This window comes from Stigmatopora argus, chromosome 5 (assembly GCF_051989625.1).
Source record: "Stigmatopora argus isolate UIUO_Sarg chromosome 5, RoL_Sarg_1.0, whole genome shotgun sequence".
Lineage (NCBI taxonomy): Eukaryota > Metazoa > Chordata > Actinopteri > Syngnathiformes > Syngnathidae > Stigmatopora > Stigmatopora argus.
This window is the reverse complement of record NC_135391.1, coordinates 18,949,128-18,966,117: the sequence shown is the minus strand read 5'-3', so window position 1 is coordinate 18,966,117 and position 16,990 is coordinate 18,949,128. Positions and strand designations below refer to the sequence as shown.

General features: G+C 42.1%; 1 protein-coding gene across 2 annotated transcripts in view; it reads left to right on the top strand.

Moving 5' to 3' along the window:
* Positions 1–16,990, top strand: part of vps13a (vacuolar protein sorting 13 homolog A) — a 109,431-nt gene that overhangs the window by 52,296 nt on the left and 40,145 nt on the right. For both annotated transcript variants that reach the window (XM_077600466.1, XM_077600465.1), the window contains exons 41-49: positions 7,091–7,300; positions 7,376–7,519; positions 12,072–12,173; positions 12,599–12,751; positions 12,817–13,075; positions 13,162–13,322; positions 13,867–13,970; positions 14,042–14,327; positions 14,396–14,532. In XM_077600466.1, the coding sequence (XP_077456592.1) occupies positions 7,091–7,300; positions 7,376–7,519; positions 12,072–12,173; positions 12,599–12,751; positions 12,817–13,075; positions 13,162–13,322; positions 13,867–13,970; positions 14,042–14,327; positions 14,396–14,532 (1,556 nt within the window). The remainder of the gene's footprint in view (positions 1–7,090; positions 7,301–7,375; positions 7,520–12,071; positions 12,174–12,598; positions 12,752–12,816; positions 13,076–13,161; positions 13,323–13,866; positions 13,971–14,041; positions 14,328–14,395; positions 14,533–16,990) is intronic.

The following is a 16,990-nucleotide window of genomic DNA, read 5'->3' as shown; positions in this document are numbered from 1 at the left end:
TAAGAAATCAAATCACGTAACCAAACCTGACAAGGGGAGATGCGGAAAGCGAGGAACGAGGCACACGGAAATGTATCGAGGTAACGAGGAAACATGGACAAACGAAAGCAGATGATCCGATGAATGACATAACAATCAGTGGGGTTTAAATAGACTGACATGGGTTGACGAGACAATTCGGAATACCTGGGAAACACACAGGGGAGCAGGGGCGGATAAACTACAGCTGAACACCACGGGCAATCACTCAAACAGGACACCAGGGGGAAAAGGGCATAAAACCAAGCAACCCTACCTTCTCTACTTGGGGAAGGACCTCATCCCTGACCCGAAGAGGGTATTCCACCCTTTTCTGTCTGAAGACCATGGTCTCAGATTAAGAGGCGCAGGTTCTCATCCTGACCGCTACACACTCTGTTGCGAATTGTTCCAGTGAGAGTTGGAGATCACGGCTTGATGAAGCCAACAGAACCACATCACCTGCAAAAAGCAGGGATGCAAAACTGAGACTTCCCACAACACCACGGCTGCACCTAGATATTTTTTCCATAAAAGTTATGAACAAAATCGGTGACATCGGGCAGCCCTGGCAAACTCCGAACCCGCTTGGAAATGGATCGGACTTACTGCCGGCTACGTGGACCAGACTCTCACACCACCCATACAGTGAACGGAACCCCCTGATATGTGGTAAGAAGGCAATGTCATTAGTTTTTCTTCTTTTAGGCCCTTTCAACAGGCTGTGGAGTACTTGGATGTGTGTGATGGATGGAGCATTGTCCTGCATGAAAATCATGTTTTCTTCCCTGAAGAATGCAGACTTCTTGCTGTACCATAATTGACATTATGGTGGCCAGAAACGGCTGTCAACTCCTAATAGACGAGTGATTGTATTTCTTTACCTTCTCTAAGTATGTAAACTCGAGCTTTGAGCATTTGCAAGCAGTATTATTGATGAGTATGCCTGAGCAGAAATATGTTAGCTTTCTGCTCTCTTGCGGTAGTTTTAACCATTACACTCTGTGACGATTCCAAAATCCATACTTTCTTCAGTGAACACTGGAGTGCTTCTACTTAGTCATTTCCGCTTGAAGTTAGTTGCATTAACTACACAACAGCACCGCTATTGTGTGAGTATTTATTTTTGTCATATTTTCACTTTGGTTTACAATGTTTTAAGAAAAATAACACCCAAACATTGCTTAAATAGGTAAAATTCGTCAGCCTTTCTTTTGAAATTGACCATCACTTTTCCTTTACTTTTTCCTAAAAGGCATACTCCTGCTTCTGTACATATTATACATTGCTTTTTTGCTTACTTGACATACGTTTGCACCGTCATTTTCACCAATTATGCCAAAAAAGAGGAGTTCTCATTTCGTATCGAGTTGGGAAAGGCGTAAACAATTGAAGCGCACCAAGATGGCAGCACAATCTTCTGCATTTCAAAGTGGTGGCGAGGCTTCCACCTCGGTGGGAGCTAATGATTCTGCATCTATATCATGGTTACATAGCCCCGACCATGCTCAGATGCCTATTACTGAGAGTGTGGACTTAGCAGAGGCAATATCAACTGTGGGGCCCGCATGCGTGTAACTGAAATTTTCCTTTCTCATCCAACCCATTTATCAAAAGAGAATTATTTTTGATAGCATAACAATTGTCTTTTGGTTCTAAACAAGCAGGTAAGAACGGCAAAGCCGGGCCCACTGCTTGTTTTACACTAAAGTAGGGTTCGGTGAATGCGCATATGAAACTGGTGGGGTTCGGTGAATGCGCATATGAAACTGGTTGGGTTCGGTGAATGCGCATATGAAACTGGTGGGGTTCGGTGAATGCGCATATGAAACTGGTTGGGTTCGGTGAATGCGCATATGAAACTGGTGGGGTTCGGTGAATGCGCATATTAAACTGGTTGGGTTCGGTGAATGCCCATATGAAACTGGTGGGGTTCGGTGAATGCGCATATGAAACTGGTGGTACCCGGTTGTTTCGTCGAAAGACGTTTGGTCGACGGACGTTCGGCGACGGACAGTTCGGCGAACAGGCGTTTCGTCAAACGGACGTTTCGTCGATGGATTCGCCGCCGGACATTTCGTCGAACGGACGTTTGGTCGACGGATTCGCTGCCAGACATTTCGTCGAACGGACGTTTGGTCGACGGATTTGCCGCCGGACATTTCGTCGAACGGACGTTTGGTCGAACGGACGTTCGGTCGAACGGACGTTCGGTCGAACGGACGTTCGGTCGAACGGACGTTCGGTCGAACGGACGTTCGGTCGAACGGACGTTCGGTCGAACGGACGTTCGGTCGAACGGACGTTCGGTCGAACGGACGTTTGGTCGACGGATTCGCCGCCGGACATTTCGTCGAACGGACGTTTGGTCGACGGATTCGGCGCCGGACATTTCGTCGAACGGACGTTTGGTCGACGGATTCGGCGCCGGACATTTCGTCGAACGGACGTTTCGTCGAACGGACGTTTGGTCGACCGATTCGCCGCCGGACATTTCGTCGAACGGACGTTTCGTCGTCGCCGGGTTCGCTCGCTCTCAAAATTATAATCATGAGAGAGAGAGTGAGTTTGTAATTGCATTGACAATGTAAGAGCATTAATATCTAAATATCCAGGTGATCTCTCGCTCTCAAAATTATAATCATGAGAGAGGGAGTGAGTTTGTAATTGCATTGACAATCTAAGAGCATTCGCTCGCCCTGCCCCCGTATTCGCTCGTATTGGCGAGTGTGTACATGAGAGAGAGTGAGTTTGTAATTGCATTGACAATGTAAGAGCATTAATATCTAAATATCTAATATCAAAATTATCAATAAATTGCATATTATTGGCGTGTGTACATGTTTCTCGTCGCCGGATTCGCTCGCTCGCCCCGCCCCCGGATTCGTGTGTGTACATGTTTTTCAACCTCGGTCCGCCGGCATTGTCCAAATTATAGTAAAAATCAATGACCTTCATTTCCCTTTGCCCTGCAATACCGCTCATCACTCTCAATTTAAAGACTGCTTTCTTTCGTTGAATAATATGTTCTTAATGTTGAAAGTAAATTTGAAAATAAATTTTCACCTTCAATTGTGTCTTTTTTCTTATATTTCAATCCCCAGGTTTGTTAAATTACATTGCGTGTCCAAATGTTGTCCAATTTTAATATCCATTCTGGCCTGCAAGTCAAAAAGTTTGCCCACCCCTGGTATAGACAAACTTGCCTCTTTTATACTATTATTGTCCCAAATTAAACACATAATTTATCAAACCTGGGGATTGAAATATAAGAAAAAAAGACACAATTGAAGGTGGAAAATTTATTTTCAAATTCACTTTCAACATTGAGAACATTATTATTCAACGTAAGAAAGCAGTCTTTAAATCAGGGGTCTCGAACTCAATTTACCTGGGGGCCGCTAGAGGCCGAGTCTGGGTGAGACTGGGCCGCATCAGGATTTCCACAAGAAAAGCACTGATAAAACTTTCCAACGTTATCAAATATCTTTATTTTTTAACAAAAAATAATGAATTAAATAAATTAACTTAAAGATGAATAAAAAATAAATCAATCAGTAATATAAAACCAAATAATACTAATGAGCATACAGTAGATATACACTGGCTGGCTAAGTAGAGAAAATGAATTATTTTTATTCCGTTTCAAATGTCTGTATTAACAGCTCTTTAACCTTTAACTTTCTGAACTTGAATGGAACATTGAACATGAAATATTCTGAACACGGCTTCTTTTGCCTACTCCTTGCTGCTAGAGACCTGGCAGCGCTTCTTCTCACATAGTCACATTTGGCTTGAGGGAGGAAGCAGTGGAGACCCTCAGTAGAGCTTGAAGATGCTCATCAGTAAGTCTGGACCTGTACTTGGACTTATTGAAGTTCAAGGTGGAGAAGAGCTTCTCACACAAGTATGTGCTCCCAAAAAGGCACATGTTCCGCTTGAACCTTCGGGAAAGTTCAGGGAAGCTATGGGTCAACTCTCTCAAAAATTGCCCAAGCTTGTCTGCTTCTCCACTCACCTCCCTGAACTTGGCTTTGAGTGCAGAGTTGCACTGCAGGTCAATGAGCTCCATTTGAAGCTCAGGAGGGGCATTTTGCACATCAAAGGAGAAGGGGTCCGCAAAAATTTGAAATGTGGCTTTGTGTGTCTTGAAGTCTGCAAATCTGTGATCAAATTCCTCCTGTAGCTTCGGAATGGCCTCAACATACTTCTCACCATTGAATGGTGTGCCTGCATCCACGAGAGCCTTGCATGCTGGGAAATGGCAAAGGTTTGTCTGAGAGAGCTGGGCTTTCCATAACACAAGTTTAGTGCAGAATGCTCTCACGTTGTCATAGGCAGCACTGACAAGTTGCCCCTGGCCTTGTAGCTTCTTGTTCAGTACATTAAGCTCATGTGTGATATCAACAAGAAAAGCCAAGTCCATGAGCCATTTGGGATCACTTAGCACAGGATCAATCAACTCACAAACGGCGTAGCTAGCTTTGACTGCTGCATTACTGTCTTTGGTAGCCTTCTTGAAGAGATCCTGTTGCCTCAGAAGACGTGTTTTAAGACTGGCAACCTGGTTGGCTCTCTCATCTCCCTGGTATTTTTCGTACTCCTCAGCATGTCTCATAGTACAATTACGTTTCAAATTGTATTCCTTGTGCACCGCAACTTTTTCAGTGTAAATGAGACACGTCGGGGTGCCCCTGTGTTCAACAAAGAAATATTGCACTCCCCACTTTTCTTGAAACTGTCTGTGCTCATCACCGACCTTTCTCTTCACGGCAGGCTTTGAAAGAGACATCTCTGGGGCTCTGTAATATGTTTTTCCACTTGGAATGAGTCTCGGGTTGATCTTTCACATTCAGTCGCGCGGGTTTGTGGCGCATGTGCACTTTCGCTCTCCGTTTCAATCGCGGAGATGGCTACAGACACTGACACAGGCTGGATCACGGATCATAGCGCCTCATTCAGTTCTATGCTGAGAGCAGCGGAGGAGTGTGCGCGCCGAGCGGAGGGATCGGCCTCACGGCTTCTCCTCCGCCCAGCTGATTGGAGGAATGAATGAGTGAGTGAGCGAGGCACTGGACAGCCCGGCCGATGTCCCGCCCTCCAGAGCCGTATACCTCACCGTGATTGGTTCATTCAGCTCCGAACCAAAGTTCCCTCTAATTTTTTGTTGGTCTGAGCAGAAAGACAACCTCCCTGAGCGCACTGAGTACCAGTGTGAGCGACATCATCGGTACTCGGATGATTCGCCTAAAGACGTTTCGCCGACGGACGTTTGACAGACGGGCAGGTCGCCGAATGGACGTTCCACCGAACGTTCATTCGGCCGAACGGAGGTTTCGCCGAAACGGGATTCGAACGCTCGCCCCGCCGGATCGTGTGTGTACAAGTTTTTCAACCTCAAAATGCTCTCAAATTCGGTCAAATTGATGATTAAATACAAATACTAGTATTTGTATTTAATCATTAAACTAACAAATACTAGTACGACCTGTCCGTCTGTCAAACGTCCGTCGGCGAAACGTCTTTAGGCGAATCATCCGGTCACGACATCATCATTGCTCGCTATCGGCACACCAGTATCACACCTGCCACAAGCAGGTGCATGTCAATGTTCCCTCTAATTTTTCATGTAAAGCATGCTGTAAAACAAGAAAAACATGAGTGGACAGAGCTACTGCCACTGTCTGCCACTTAAACGGCGCCATCATGGGGAAAGGGGTTAAAAAAAAAAAATTAAAAAAAAAAATTAAAAAAAAATCGATCTTTCATATTAAGACGGGGGCCGCAAATTATCGTCCCGCGGGCCGCAAGTTTGAGACCCCTGCTTTAAATTGAGAGTGATGAGCGGTATTGCAGGGCAAAGGGAAATGAATGAGGTAATTGATTTTTACTATAATTTGGACAACGCCGGCGGGCTGAAATAAAAAGCCTAAGGGGCTGTATATGGCCCACGGGCCGAGGTTGAAAAACATGTACACACACGAATCCGGGGGCAGAGCGAGCGAGCGAATCAGGCGACGAGAAACATGTACACACACGCCAATAATACGCAATTTATTGATAATTTTGATATTAGATATTAATGCTCTTCCATTGTCAATGCAATTACAAACTCACTCTCTCTCTCATGTACACACGCCAATACGAGCGAATCCGGGGGCGGGGCAAGCGAATGCTCTTACATTGTCAATGCAATTACAAACTCACTCTCTCTCATGATTATAATTTTGAGAGCGAACGAACCCTAGCGACGACGAAACGTCCGTTCGACGAAATGTCCGGCGGAGAATCCGTCGACCAAACGTCCATTCGACGAAACGTCTGTTCGCCGAAACGTCCGTTCAATGAAATGTCCGTCGCCCAAACGTCCGTCGACCAAACGCCTTTCGACGAAACGTCCGGTCACGGAAACTGGTGGAGTTCGGTGAATGCGCATATGAAACTAGTGGGGTTCGGTGAATGTGCATATGAAAGAAAATTAAGAGTACTGTGAAAAGCTTCATTTTTGTACACAGCTGTTACGTGTAATTTAAAACCGAAAAAGGGTCCTGAACCTTCAAGAAGTCAGTTTTAGATTTACTCAGAAGCGTTCAGACATGGGGAAGACTGCTGTTTTGACAGGATATTGTAATTTTTGAGTGCCAAAATGTCAAAATAGATATGAGGTATATATCGCCGTCAATGGCAGCTAATGTAAGGTCGTTCATGTTTCCATATTTTCGGTGTTGTTAAGTATTAATAAGTCAGTTTCTGTGTGGTCATTGGAATTACAGTTCATTTTAGCGTAATACTGGTGATGTGGATTCTGCTCATTCTGCAATGAGGTTTTCGAAATATGCGTCTATACTTAAAATTAGGGGTCTCAAAGTAATTCCACATTGCCGTAGTGGCTCCTGGTCTTTGTTCCAAATGATCTAGCAGAGACAGTTTGACCAATAAAGGTTTTCTGCTGAAACACTTAGCACCTGACTGACATGGTGACAAGGTGCTGTCTGGTTCTGTTGGAATGAAAACTTGCGGACCATTTTGAAACCACAGTTTTGGAGCAAATCTGGTTTAAACCTTTTTCCAGGTATCTCCCATCATCATCAAGACATTCATCTCCATCCAGTCGGCCCTGACTCCTGCCACCGAGACCGTAGAGAATCTCGAAAGTCCTGTCCCAGTAGACATGTGGTCCAAACGGGACTGGAAGGATCTAAAACTATGGTTCTTAGAGGAGCAGGGAGAAGCAAACACGAAATCTGCCCCCCTGCTGGTCCCAAAGGGGGAGTCGCTTAAAGTACGAACCTTTTTTGCAGACATTGTAAAAGAAGCGTCACCTGAACCTGATGGACCATCTGTCCTTCCCTTTCAGTTGGACATCAAATCAATCTGCATTACGCTGGAGGCTGGAGTGGGGCACCACACCGTGCCTATGCTTTTAGCAAAGTCATCCTTCCAGGGAGATGTCAAAAACTGGTCCACTCTGATCAACTTGAATAGCGAGCTGAATTTAGAGGTAAGATAATGGAATTATTATTTGACTGGTATAATATGGTCTAGTTTCTTTGAAATGTGTAAGCAGCATACAGGATTAGTGTCAGGTTTCTGATTGATTGTTTTGTGAAGACTTCGAAATACAGTCATACCTCTACTTACGAAATTAATTGGTTCCAGAACTTTTTTCGTAACTTGAAAATTTCGTAAGTAGAGCAGTACTTTATATGTAATTTCTCTAATTCATTCCACGGTCCTCTTACAACAACCAAGTAAACCCTTTAAAATTGGTCAACATGTCCCAATTTTGTATGAAAGATGTGAGAAACACAAAAATGAGAGAAAAGGATCATAAAATTATTTATAATGTCACAAAATGAATAACATGTATATATACAAAATCTACCCATGTTGAAATGCATGGGAACAAGAGAAAGCTACCGGGATGCAACAACAGATAGCACACAAACATGAACACACATTTAATAAACACAACATTAACAATTAAAACAACAACATTAATCAACAACAATAACGTTTTATGATTTCTTTGAAATGTAATTTTACACCCATTTGATAACGTTTTATCATTTCTTTGAAATGTAATTTTACACCCATTTGATAACGTTTTATGATTTCTTTGAAATGTAATTTTACACCCATTTTATATGTCACTTACCTGCTTCTACAGTGCTGGTTGACGAAAGTTTTGGGAAAAAAACTATACAAAGACGATTGCCTTAGACGACTTTTAATAATGTTTCTTAAATGCACAAGACAAACGTCGTCAAAGTGGGCATGCCTTGTGAACACTTTTTCAGGATGTGTTTTTCTGAAAGTTCGTTTCTCCCCCGTTTTTTTCTGATTTGTGCTGTTGCGATGGTGGCTGCTTCCTCCTCGGCTGCCTTTTCGTTGAATTCCTCGTCTATTGCCGAGCGTTGCATTAACTCTTGCTTCCGCCTTGGTGCACATCGACCAACTAACTCGTCAACGTCCTCATTACTGACCACACGGCCCATCGCCTGCCCCCGCGACACAATTTCGCCCACCGAAGGCTGCGGTTCAGGTCGAGGCACTCGGCCACAGGTTCTCCAAGCATAAAGAAGTTTAAGGAGACAATGGGCTAAATAAAATGGACGATTGTTGTGAGACAGGCAATGAGAGCCCAGTATATGGTGGAGGGAGCTTCCAAAGCGAGAATCAATGCATCCGTGACAATATTTTCAAAATCAAACAACGGATAAGGAATGTATGTACTTTTTGGGGTTTTCGTAACTTGGATATTTTTCTTATCTTGAGGCACACATTTGCATATAAAAAGCTTTCGTAACCTAGAAATTTCGCACTTAGAGGCATTCGTAAGTAGAGGTATGAAGACTGACTGTACACCATTGCAATAATCTACTTTCCTAAAAATAAATGTATTTGTATGTTTAATAACTTTTCTTGTTTGGTCAGAATTCCTTTAATTTTGACTTAATTAGCAGTACTTGGCAAATGTGGTGATATAAACTTTAGATAGTTTTGTTGGCGATTGACCTCTTTGCCAAACGCTGCTCATTCCTTTTTTTTCTAACCACTAAATGAGTCCAAGAACACTAAATTTCATAATCTGGAAAAAACCTCTAACACTGACTTTCCAAAGTCTTGACAATTTATTCAAAGTTGAGAATAGCAGTGGCGGTCGGTGCATTTCCCTGTAGCGCCTTCAACGTATCAATCCTACCCTCAAAAACTATTTTATGGCTATAAAACCTCTACTGCAGCTAGAGCTGCGACACATAAAAATAATCAATAAATCAATGCACTAAAATTGGGTAAAATCCACTTCCTAGAAGCAGTTTTTGATTAAATACAAATACTGGAGCTTTTCAGACATTAAAAACAGGCAGGGGGGCGATTTTCCCGGGAAAAGACAGCGATGAACATCAATGGCGTATGGGCAAATATTGCCCGAAAATGGGGTAAAATCCAGCCGAAAACAGCATTTATTGATTAAATACAAATACTGGAGCTTTTTAGACATCAGAACCGGGCCCAGAGTATCATTTCCCCGGTAAAAAGACAGCGATGAACGTCGATACGTCCATACGTGAAATGACAAAAAATGCACCAAAATTAGGTAAAATCCACTTCCTAGCAGCATTTATTGATTGAATACAAATACTGGAGCTTTTGAGACATTACAACCAGGCCAGGGGGTGATTTCCTCGCGAAAACACAGCGACGGACGTCAATGGCGAAACGGCAAAAATTAAACTGTGGTAAAATCCACTTCCTAGCAGCATTTAGTGATTAAATACAAACACTGGAGCTTAAATAAAAACACTGGAGCTTTTCAGATATCAGAACCGGGCCCACAATTGAAATATTATTTAGGAATATAGCCATATTATACTCACCAAAAATTCTTATTAACTGTACACTATATCCATCCTGCTTTCTTTATTCCTTCTTTTCTATCGCCATCGAAGCTAATGATGAAAGTCGAGCCTGTCCTGTCATATTTCCGGCATTGTCCATCTTGAAAATGGCTTTAAATAAACACAACAATATATTTGTTTGTGCAGCTAAGTTAGCGCAATGAAAGTGGCGCACACACTATTTTCCCGGCTGTAACAGGCTTGCTAGCTTCGGAGTTGAACGCCCTTTCTTAATGATGTCCATTTTTTCTGGAAAAGTCCGTCTGGAAAATAGCTTTGTGAACAAATCTGCAACCAAATCTGTCAGCCATTGTGGGTGGAGTTTGCGATCTCTGGCTGCCTCCACATCCGGGCTTTGGCCCGCCTACTAGCCAATCATAGTTGGTGAAAGCAATGAAGTATCCCAGCCAGCAAAATGCTTACGCCTATGAAAAATCATTGTGGGGTTGCCAACTCGAAATCTGATTGGTTAAAAGCAACAGTCTTGTTTAATGCAGCAGACCCCGCAGAACTGATTGTGAAGGCTTTGAGGCAGATCTGATCTGGCAACAAATAACGGCTGAAATGTGATTGGTTAAATGCTTCAATATGAAAACACATCTGGAAGCAGTGCAACCAGGGGGGAAAGGAATGAAAGGAAGCTAACAGACCATTTGGAATAATAAGTATTGATGGACAAAATGTAATATGATTCAGATATTTCTTAGGCCAGCAGAGAAGGCCTTGAAGGCCCTGACGGCCCGGCACTGGAGAATAGTCAAAAAATAACAAGGCAAAGCAAAAGAAAATGGCAGGGAAATAGAGAGCAAAACTAGACCCAGGGTCAAATTCTATAGCAGCACGCACTAAGCATTCCGAGAAGCGATGACAATTGACGGAACTGTTTTTTTTTTGTTTAAAAAAAAAAAATGGCAGACAAGCGGGGCCTCGAATCTTGTTGCCTCACGGGGTGTTGTTTGGGGTGGCATTAGTCCTTGATTGGGCAAAAGAGTTGGTGAGTCCTTGTACTCAGGGCAACACTGATTAACTTCTGTCAGTGGTGACTGGGCATAACTGGCTGAGCGGGTGCAACGTCAGCTTAGTACATCAATTGTCATATGTCCTCATGGTTTGCTCAACAGTCAGCAAAGTCTGGTTTTCATCACTTATGGATTTTCTTTCCCATTGGAGCTCTTTTGCCCACATTCTTCCATACCCTCATATTTAGATGTCTTTTATTTTTACTGATATGGTTTTAGTATCTTTATTTTATTATGTACTAAAGCAGTAGAAGCAACCATGTCTGAGTGTAATTATTGAATGGTGGGCTAGCAAAAATAATACAGTCATACCTCTACTTACGATGCCTCTAGGTACGAAATTTTCGTGTTACGAATTTTTTATATGCAAATGAGTGACTCGAGATACGAAAAAGATCCAAGTTACGAAATCCCTCAAAAAGTAAATTCATTTCCTTATCAGTTAGTTTATTTCGAAAATATTGTCGCTGATGCATTAATTCTCACTTTAGAACATCGCTACCCTCTACTGGGCTCTCATTTCATCGCTCCCATTCTATCTCACATAATGACAATAAAAGCATTCAATTCAATTCAATTGACTCTCACAACAACCACTATCAAGTTTCAAGATTCTCTCTTACATACCTGTCCACCTTGGCTAAATACTCCCCCTATTAATGATTGCAATTCCCCTTATTAAGCGATTAAAAACCGTACAAATTCAACGCAGCACATATTTTCACACACACACATAGGGTATACATATAAGTCTAAAATGTAGTACAAAGTGGACAAACGTCTCCCATAATAAGGGCCCTGGAGGGAACTATTTCAGCGTTGCAGGGCACATTTTCATCTGCTTTATTTATTTTAAGACATTAATAAATCATTTCCTTATAATTTACTCTCATTTTTGTGTGTTTCCTCACATCTTTCATACAAAATTGGGACACTTTGACCAATTTTAAAGGGTTTAGTTGGTAGTTGCGTGAGGACCGTGAAACGAATTAGAGAATTTACATATAAAGTACACCTACTTACGAAATTTTCAAATTATGAAAAAAGTTCTGGAACCAATTCATTTCGTAAGTAGAGTTACGACTGTATTTCCATTCAATTGTTGAGATTAAATGTTGAATGGAATGTCTAGGTGCATTATTACAACGAGGTGGTGGGAGTATGGGAGCCACTGCTGGAACCTTTAGAAGATGATTCCACCGATGGTTTCCGACCCTGGAGACTGGAATTCAAGGTAATTAGGAATTTACTTGTACTTGATTAAAAAAGTAAATTCTGATTTGGAAAAAGATCATCTGTTTTTTTAATTTTTTTATGAATTGTTGGAATTGAATCCATTTCACGTGAATTTCACATAATTTTGAAATAAACTCAGTATAAGTGATAGACAGCAAAACCCCTTTGGACTGCAAGGGATGGCTACTGTTCATTCGCTGCCAACTCCAACTTCAAATAGATTGGTTATCTACTGGTGACAAACTAATATCAGACATTTGTTATAAAATTTGGTTGGAGCTCAAAATAGCAAACAGTATCATATTTGAATGGAATGCAATTGTTGTATTATGATTTCCTGCTTCAACTCAATTCATTGCTCCAATCCATCGACTGATTGTTTCAAATTTACATGACAAGATGGTTTCTGGTTTGTACATCTAGATGAAAACAAAGCCGTTAAAGAACGTCAGCTGGGGGGACGAGGTGGACAACAATGTCCCAGACTACATGACTGTCATTGAAATCAGCAGCAAGGACCAGCTTAACATCACCCTCTCCAAATGTGCACTCACCATGCTGGGTAACTTGGGCACGGTGAGAACAGAGTCATGATGCATATATTACCTGGCTGTATTTCCCACATTCTTTTCTGGAAATAGGCTTTTGCTGAAGCCGCCAAAGAGACAAGAGGCTGCTTCCAGAAGGAAGAGGCTCCGTTTCTGGTTAAGAACCGACTAGGCCTTCCCATTTCTGTCAAGTACAGCAACATGCTTTCGCCCATCGCTACACTTGCCAATGACCACACCGTTGAGCTTCATGACGGCCAAACACTCGGGATGGACTATTCTGTAACAACCGACTCAGACCAGTTCTCCGCTATGACATCCCTAAGTGAAAAGGACTTCTATATACAGCCCAGTATGAAAGATCAGTATTTTGTCTTGTTAGTTATTACTTTTTCCACTTGTCGTTGATTGTATTCTGATGTCGGCTCCATTGTCTAGCCCCGGCTGGCCACACATCAGCCAGCCCGATTCCCTTAATCAAGGTGGAACGGAAAATGTACAGCGTCGTACACGAGGTTTCTGGGGTTACCCGTTTCCTGGTGTGTCAAATTTACTCTGTGCAGAGCAGCAAATACATCAAGATCCGGTCACCCTTTCAGGTACATAAATGAAGAAGTGAACTCTTATCCAATTGAATTATATTGATAGAACCATCTCTACCACCCCTTCCTCAGCCTGACTCTTGCTCATACAAACACAGGATGTTTTCCCGACTTGTGGGGTTTACACAACTGGGTTCAATGTCTATACTATAACGCATAATGGATACATTAGATCTAATTCCACAATTGAAAATGAATGAAGAAGATAAGTGTATTTCTCATCAATCAAATGTTTTTGTGTAACCTTTCTATTTAAGTATATCATCATAAGACATGCTAAGATGCAGTTTATAGTCAGATACATCATATGTATGGATTTTTGTGCTTCAATTTTGAGAAATTTAGCCTGTGAAGTTTATTGTAAAGGTCTGAACTATAGTATGGAAATTACAGTATGTAGCTCCAATTTTTCGGGGTAAAAATGTAACACGATACTAAAATTTAAATATGACTCTTGATTAGACAATAATGTAACTCATTCAATGAAACTGAAATCTGATCATTCCTTGCTGATATAATGTATTTTGCTCTCACTTCTCAGATTATCAACCATTTCTTCATCCCATTTAAAGTGCTCGAGGGCTCGACACATGTGGGTACGTCTTTACCAACTGAGGAGTTCTGTGTGCCTCTAGACTCATACAGGTGAGTGCTTACATCCATAATATATCCTTTTTTCAATATTCAATATTTTTGCCAATGATCCCCATCTTCAGATCTGAGCTGAGCCTCCAGCCTGTCACGGCGGATGAAAACGAGCAGTTCGAGTGCTCGGAATGCTTTAGCTACGACGACATCAACCTTCAAAAGCCCAAGATGTGTCGTAGCAGTGGTAACCGGGGCAGTGTGCTGACCGTCAACATTGTACCTGTGAAGGATGAGGTGACATTTAAGGACATGGGCAACGTGGGAAATAACTTTGATGTTCCCGTCGTGATCCACCTTTGGCCTTGCGTCCTGCTACGAAACTTGCTGCCTTACACCATCACTTACAAGCTTCATGTACGGTTGCTTTCATGTATGCTTAAAGAAAATCGTGTGTTATTGAAGCAAAGTTTTGTACTCCACAGGACAGTAGCAAGTCCTCGCTAGAGTTCACTTTGGATCCGGGACACTCAGCTCAGCTTCACACTGCTATTATCAACGAGTCCAGCCTGCACCTCTGCCTGAATGACTACTTGGATCAAACCTGGTCTGCCAAATACAGGTTGGACTTACCACGTACTTTTAAGTTATAATTATTTCAAAATGTAAACAATATTTTTTTTCCTTTTTAGTACTACAATACTGCATATTCACTTGAATATAAATTTGATTGTACAAATACAAATTGTAATTGTATGGGAAGTTTTCCTATACAATTACAATAAAATAGTTTGAAAATTGCCTCATATACCATTAGCACAGCTAATGTGCTGATCATTTCTGCTAGAAGTGGACACAAGTTAGCTAACTTGCTTATTCCATTTTGTCTCCTAACAAAGCTCTTTACAGGCGCTCAAGGCAATGTTAGTATTACCAACTAACATGTACATTGACATTTTGGCACTCAAAAATTACAATATCCTGTCAAAACAGCAGTCCTCCCCATGTCTGAACGCTTCTGAGTAAATCTAAAACTGACTTCTTGAAGGTTCAGGACCCTTTTTCGGTTTTAAATTACACGTAACAGCTGTGTACAAAAATGAAGCTTTTCACAGTACTCTTAATTTTCTTTCACATGCACATTCACCGAACCCCACTAGTTTCATATGCGCATTCACCGAACTCCACCAGTTTCCGTGACCGGACGTTTCGTCGAAAGGTGTTTGGTCGACGGACGTTTGGGCGACGGACATTTCATTGAACGGACGTTTTGGCGAACAGACGTTTCGTCGAATGGACGTTTGGTCGACGGATTCTCCGCCGGACATTTCGTCGAACGGACGTTTCGTCGTCGCTAGGGTTCGTTCGCTCTCAAAATTATAATCATGAGAGAGAGTGAGTTTGTAATTGCATTGACAATGTAAGAGCATTCGCTCGCCCCGCCCCCGGATTCGCTCGTATTGGCGTGTGTACATGAGAGAGAGAGTGAGTTTGTAATTGCATTGACAATGGAAGAGCATTAATATCTAAATATATAATATCAAAATTATCAATAAATTGCATATTATTGGCGTGTGTGTACATGTTTCTCGTCGCCTGATTCGCTCGCTCGCCCTGTCCCCGGATTCGTGTGTGTACCTGTTTTTCAACCTCGGCCCGTGGGCCATATACAGCCCCTTAGGCTTTTTATTTCAGCCCGCCGGCGTTGTCCAAATTATAGTAAAAATCAATTACCTCATTCATTTCCCTTTGCCCTGCAATACCGCTCATCACTCTCAATTTAAAGACTGCTTTCTTACGTTGAATAATAATGTTCTCAATGTTGAAAGTGAATTTGAAAATAAATTTTCCACCTTCAATTGTGTCTTTTTTTCTTATATTTCAATCCCCAGGTTTGATAAATTATGTGTTCAATTTGGGACAATAATAGTATAAAAGAGGCAAGTTTGTCTATACCAGGGGTGGGCAAACTTTTTGACTTGCAGGCCAGAATGGATACTAAAATTGGACAGCATTTGGACATGCAATGTAATTTATCAAACCTGGGGATTGAAATATAAGAAAAAAGACACAATTGAAGGTGAAAATTTATTTTCAAATTTACTTTCAACATTAAGAACATATTATTCAACGAAAGAAAGCAGTCTTTAAATTGAGAGTGATGAGCGGTATTGCAGGGCAAAGGGAAATGAAGGTCATTGATTTTTACTATAATTTGGACAATGCCGGCGGACCGAGGTTGAAAAACATGTACACACACAAATCCGGGGGCGGGGCGAGCGAGCGAATCCGGCGACGAGAAACATGTACACACGCCAATAATATGCAATTTATTGATAATTTTGATATTAGATATTTAGATATTAATGCTCTTACATTTTCAATGCAATTACAAACTCTCTCATGTACACACTCGCCAATACGAGCGAATACGGGGGCAGGGCGAGCGAATGCTCTTAGATTGTCAATGCAATTACAAACTAACTCCCTCTCTCATGATTATAATTTTGAGAGCGAGAGATCACCTGGATATTTAGATATTAATGCTCTTACATTGTCAATGCAATTACAAACTCACTCTCTCTCTCATGATTATAATATTGAGAGCGAGCGAACCCGGCGACGACGAAACGTCCGTTCGACGAAATGTCCGGCGGCGAATCCGTCGACCAAACGTCCGTTTGACGAAACGTCCGTTCGACGCACTGTCCGTCGACCAAACGTCTTTCGACGAAACGTCCGGTCACGGATGGCATTGACTGAAAAAGTGACGTTGCTATGTGATAGATTCACCTATGGGTGTTCCCAGATGAAGACTTGAGACACTTCTGTGGTGTTCTTGCAAGAGAGAATCGATCCTGACGCGCCTTCGTCCAAGATACATTCTCCCGTTAGACGCATCTCTCTCTCGCTGTTTATTACATCAGATTTACAACATGCATCTCAGTTCTCAAAACAATTAAACCTCTACCGGATCTTCCCAAGGGAGCGGTGTGAACCACACTGTGAGAAGTCGATGTTTCTCAAAACAATTGAAAGTCCTCTGGATCTTCCCAAGGGAGCGGTGTGAACAACATTGT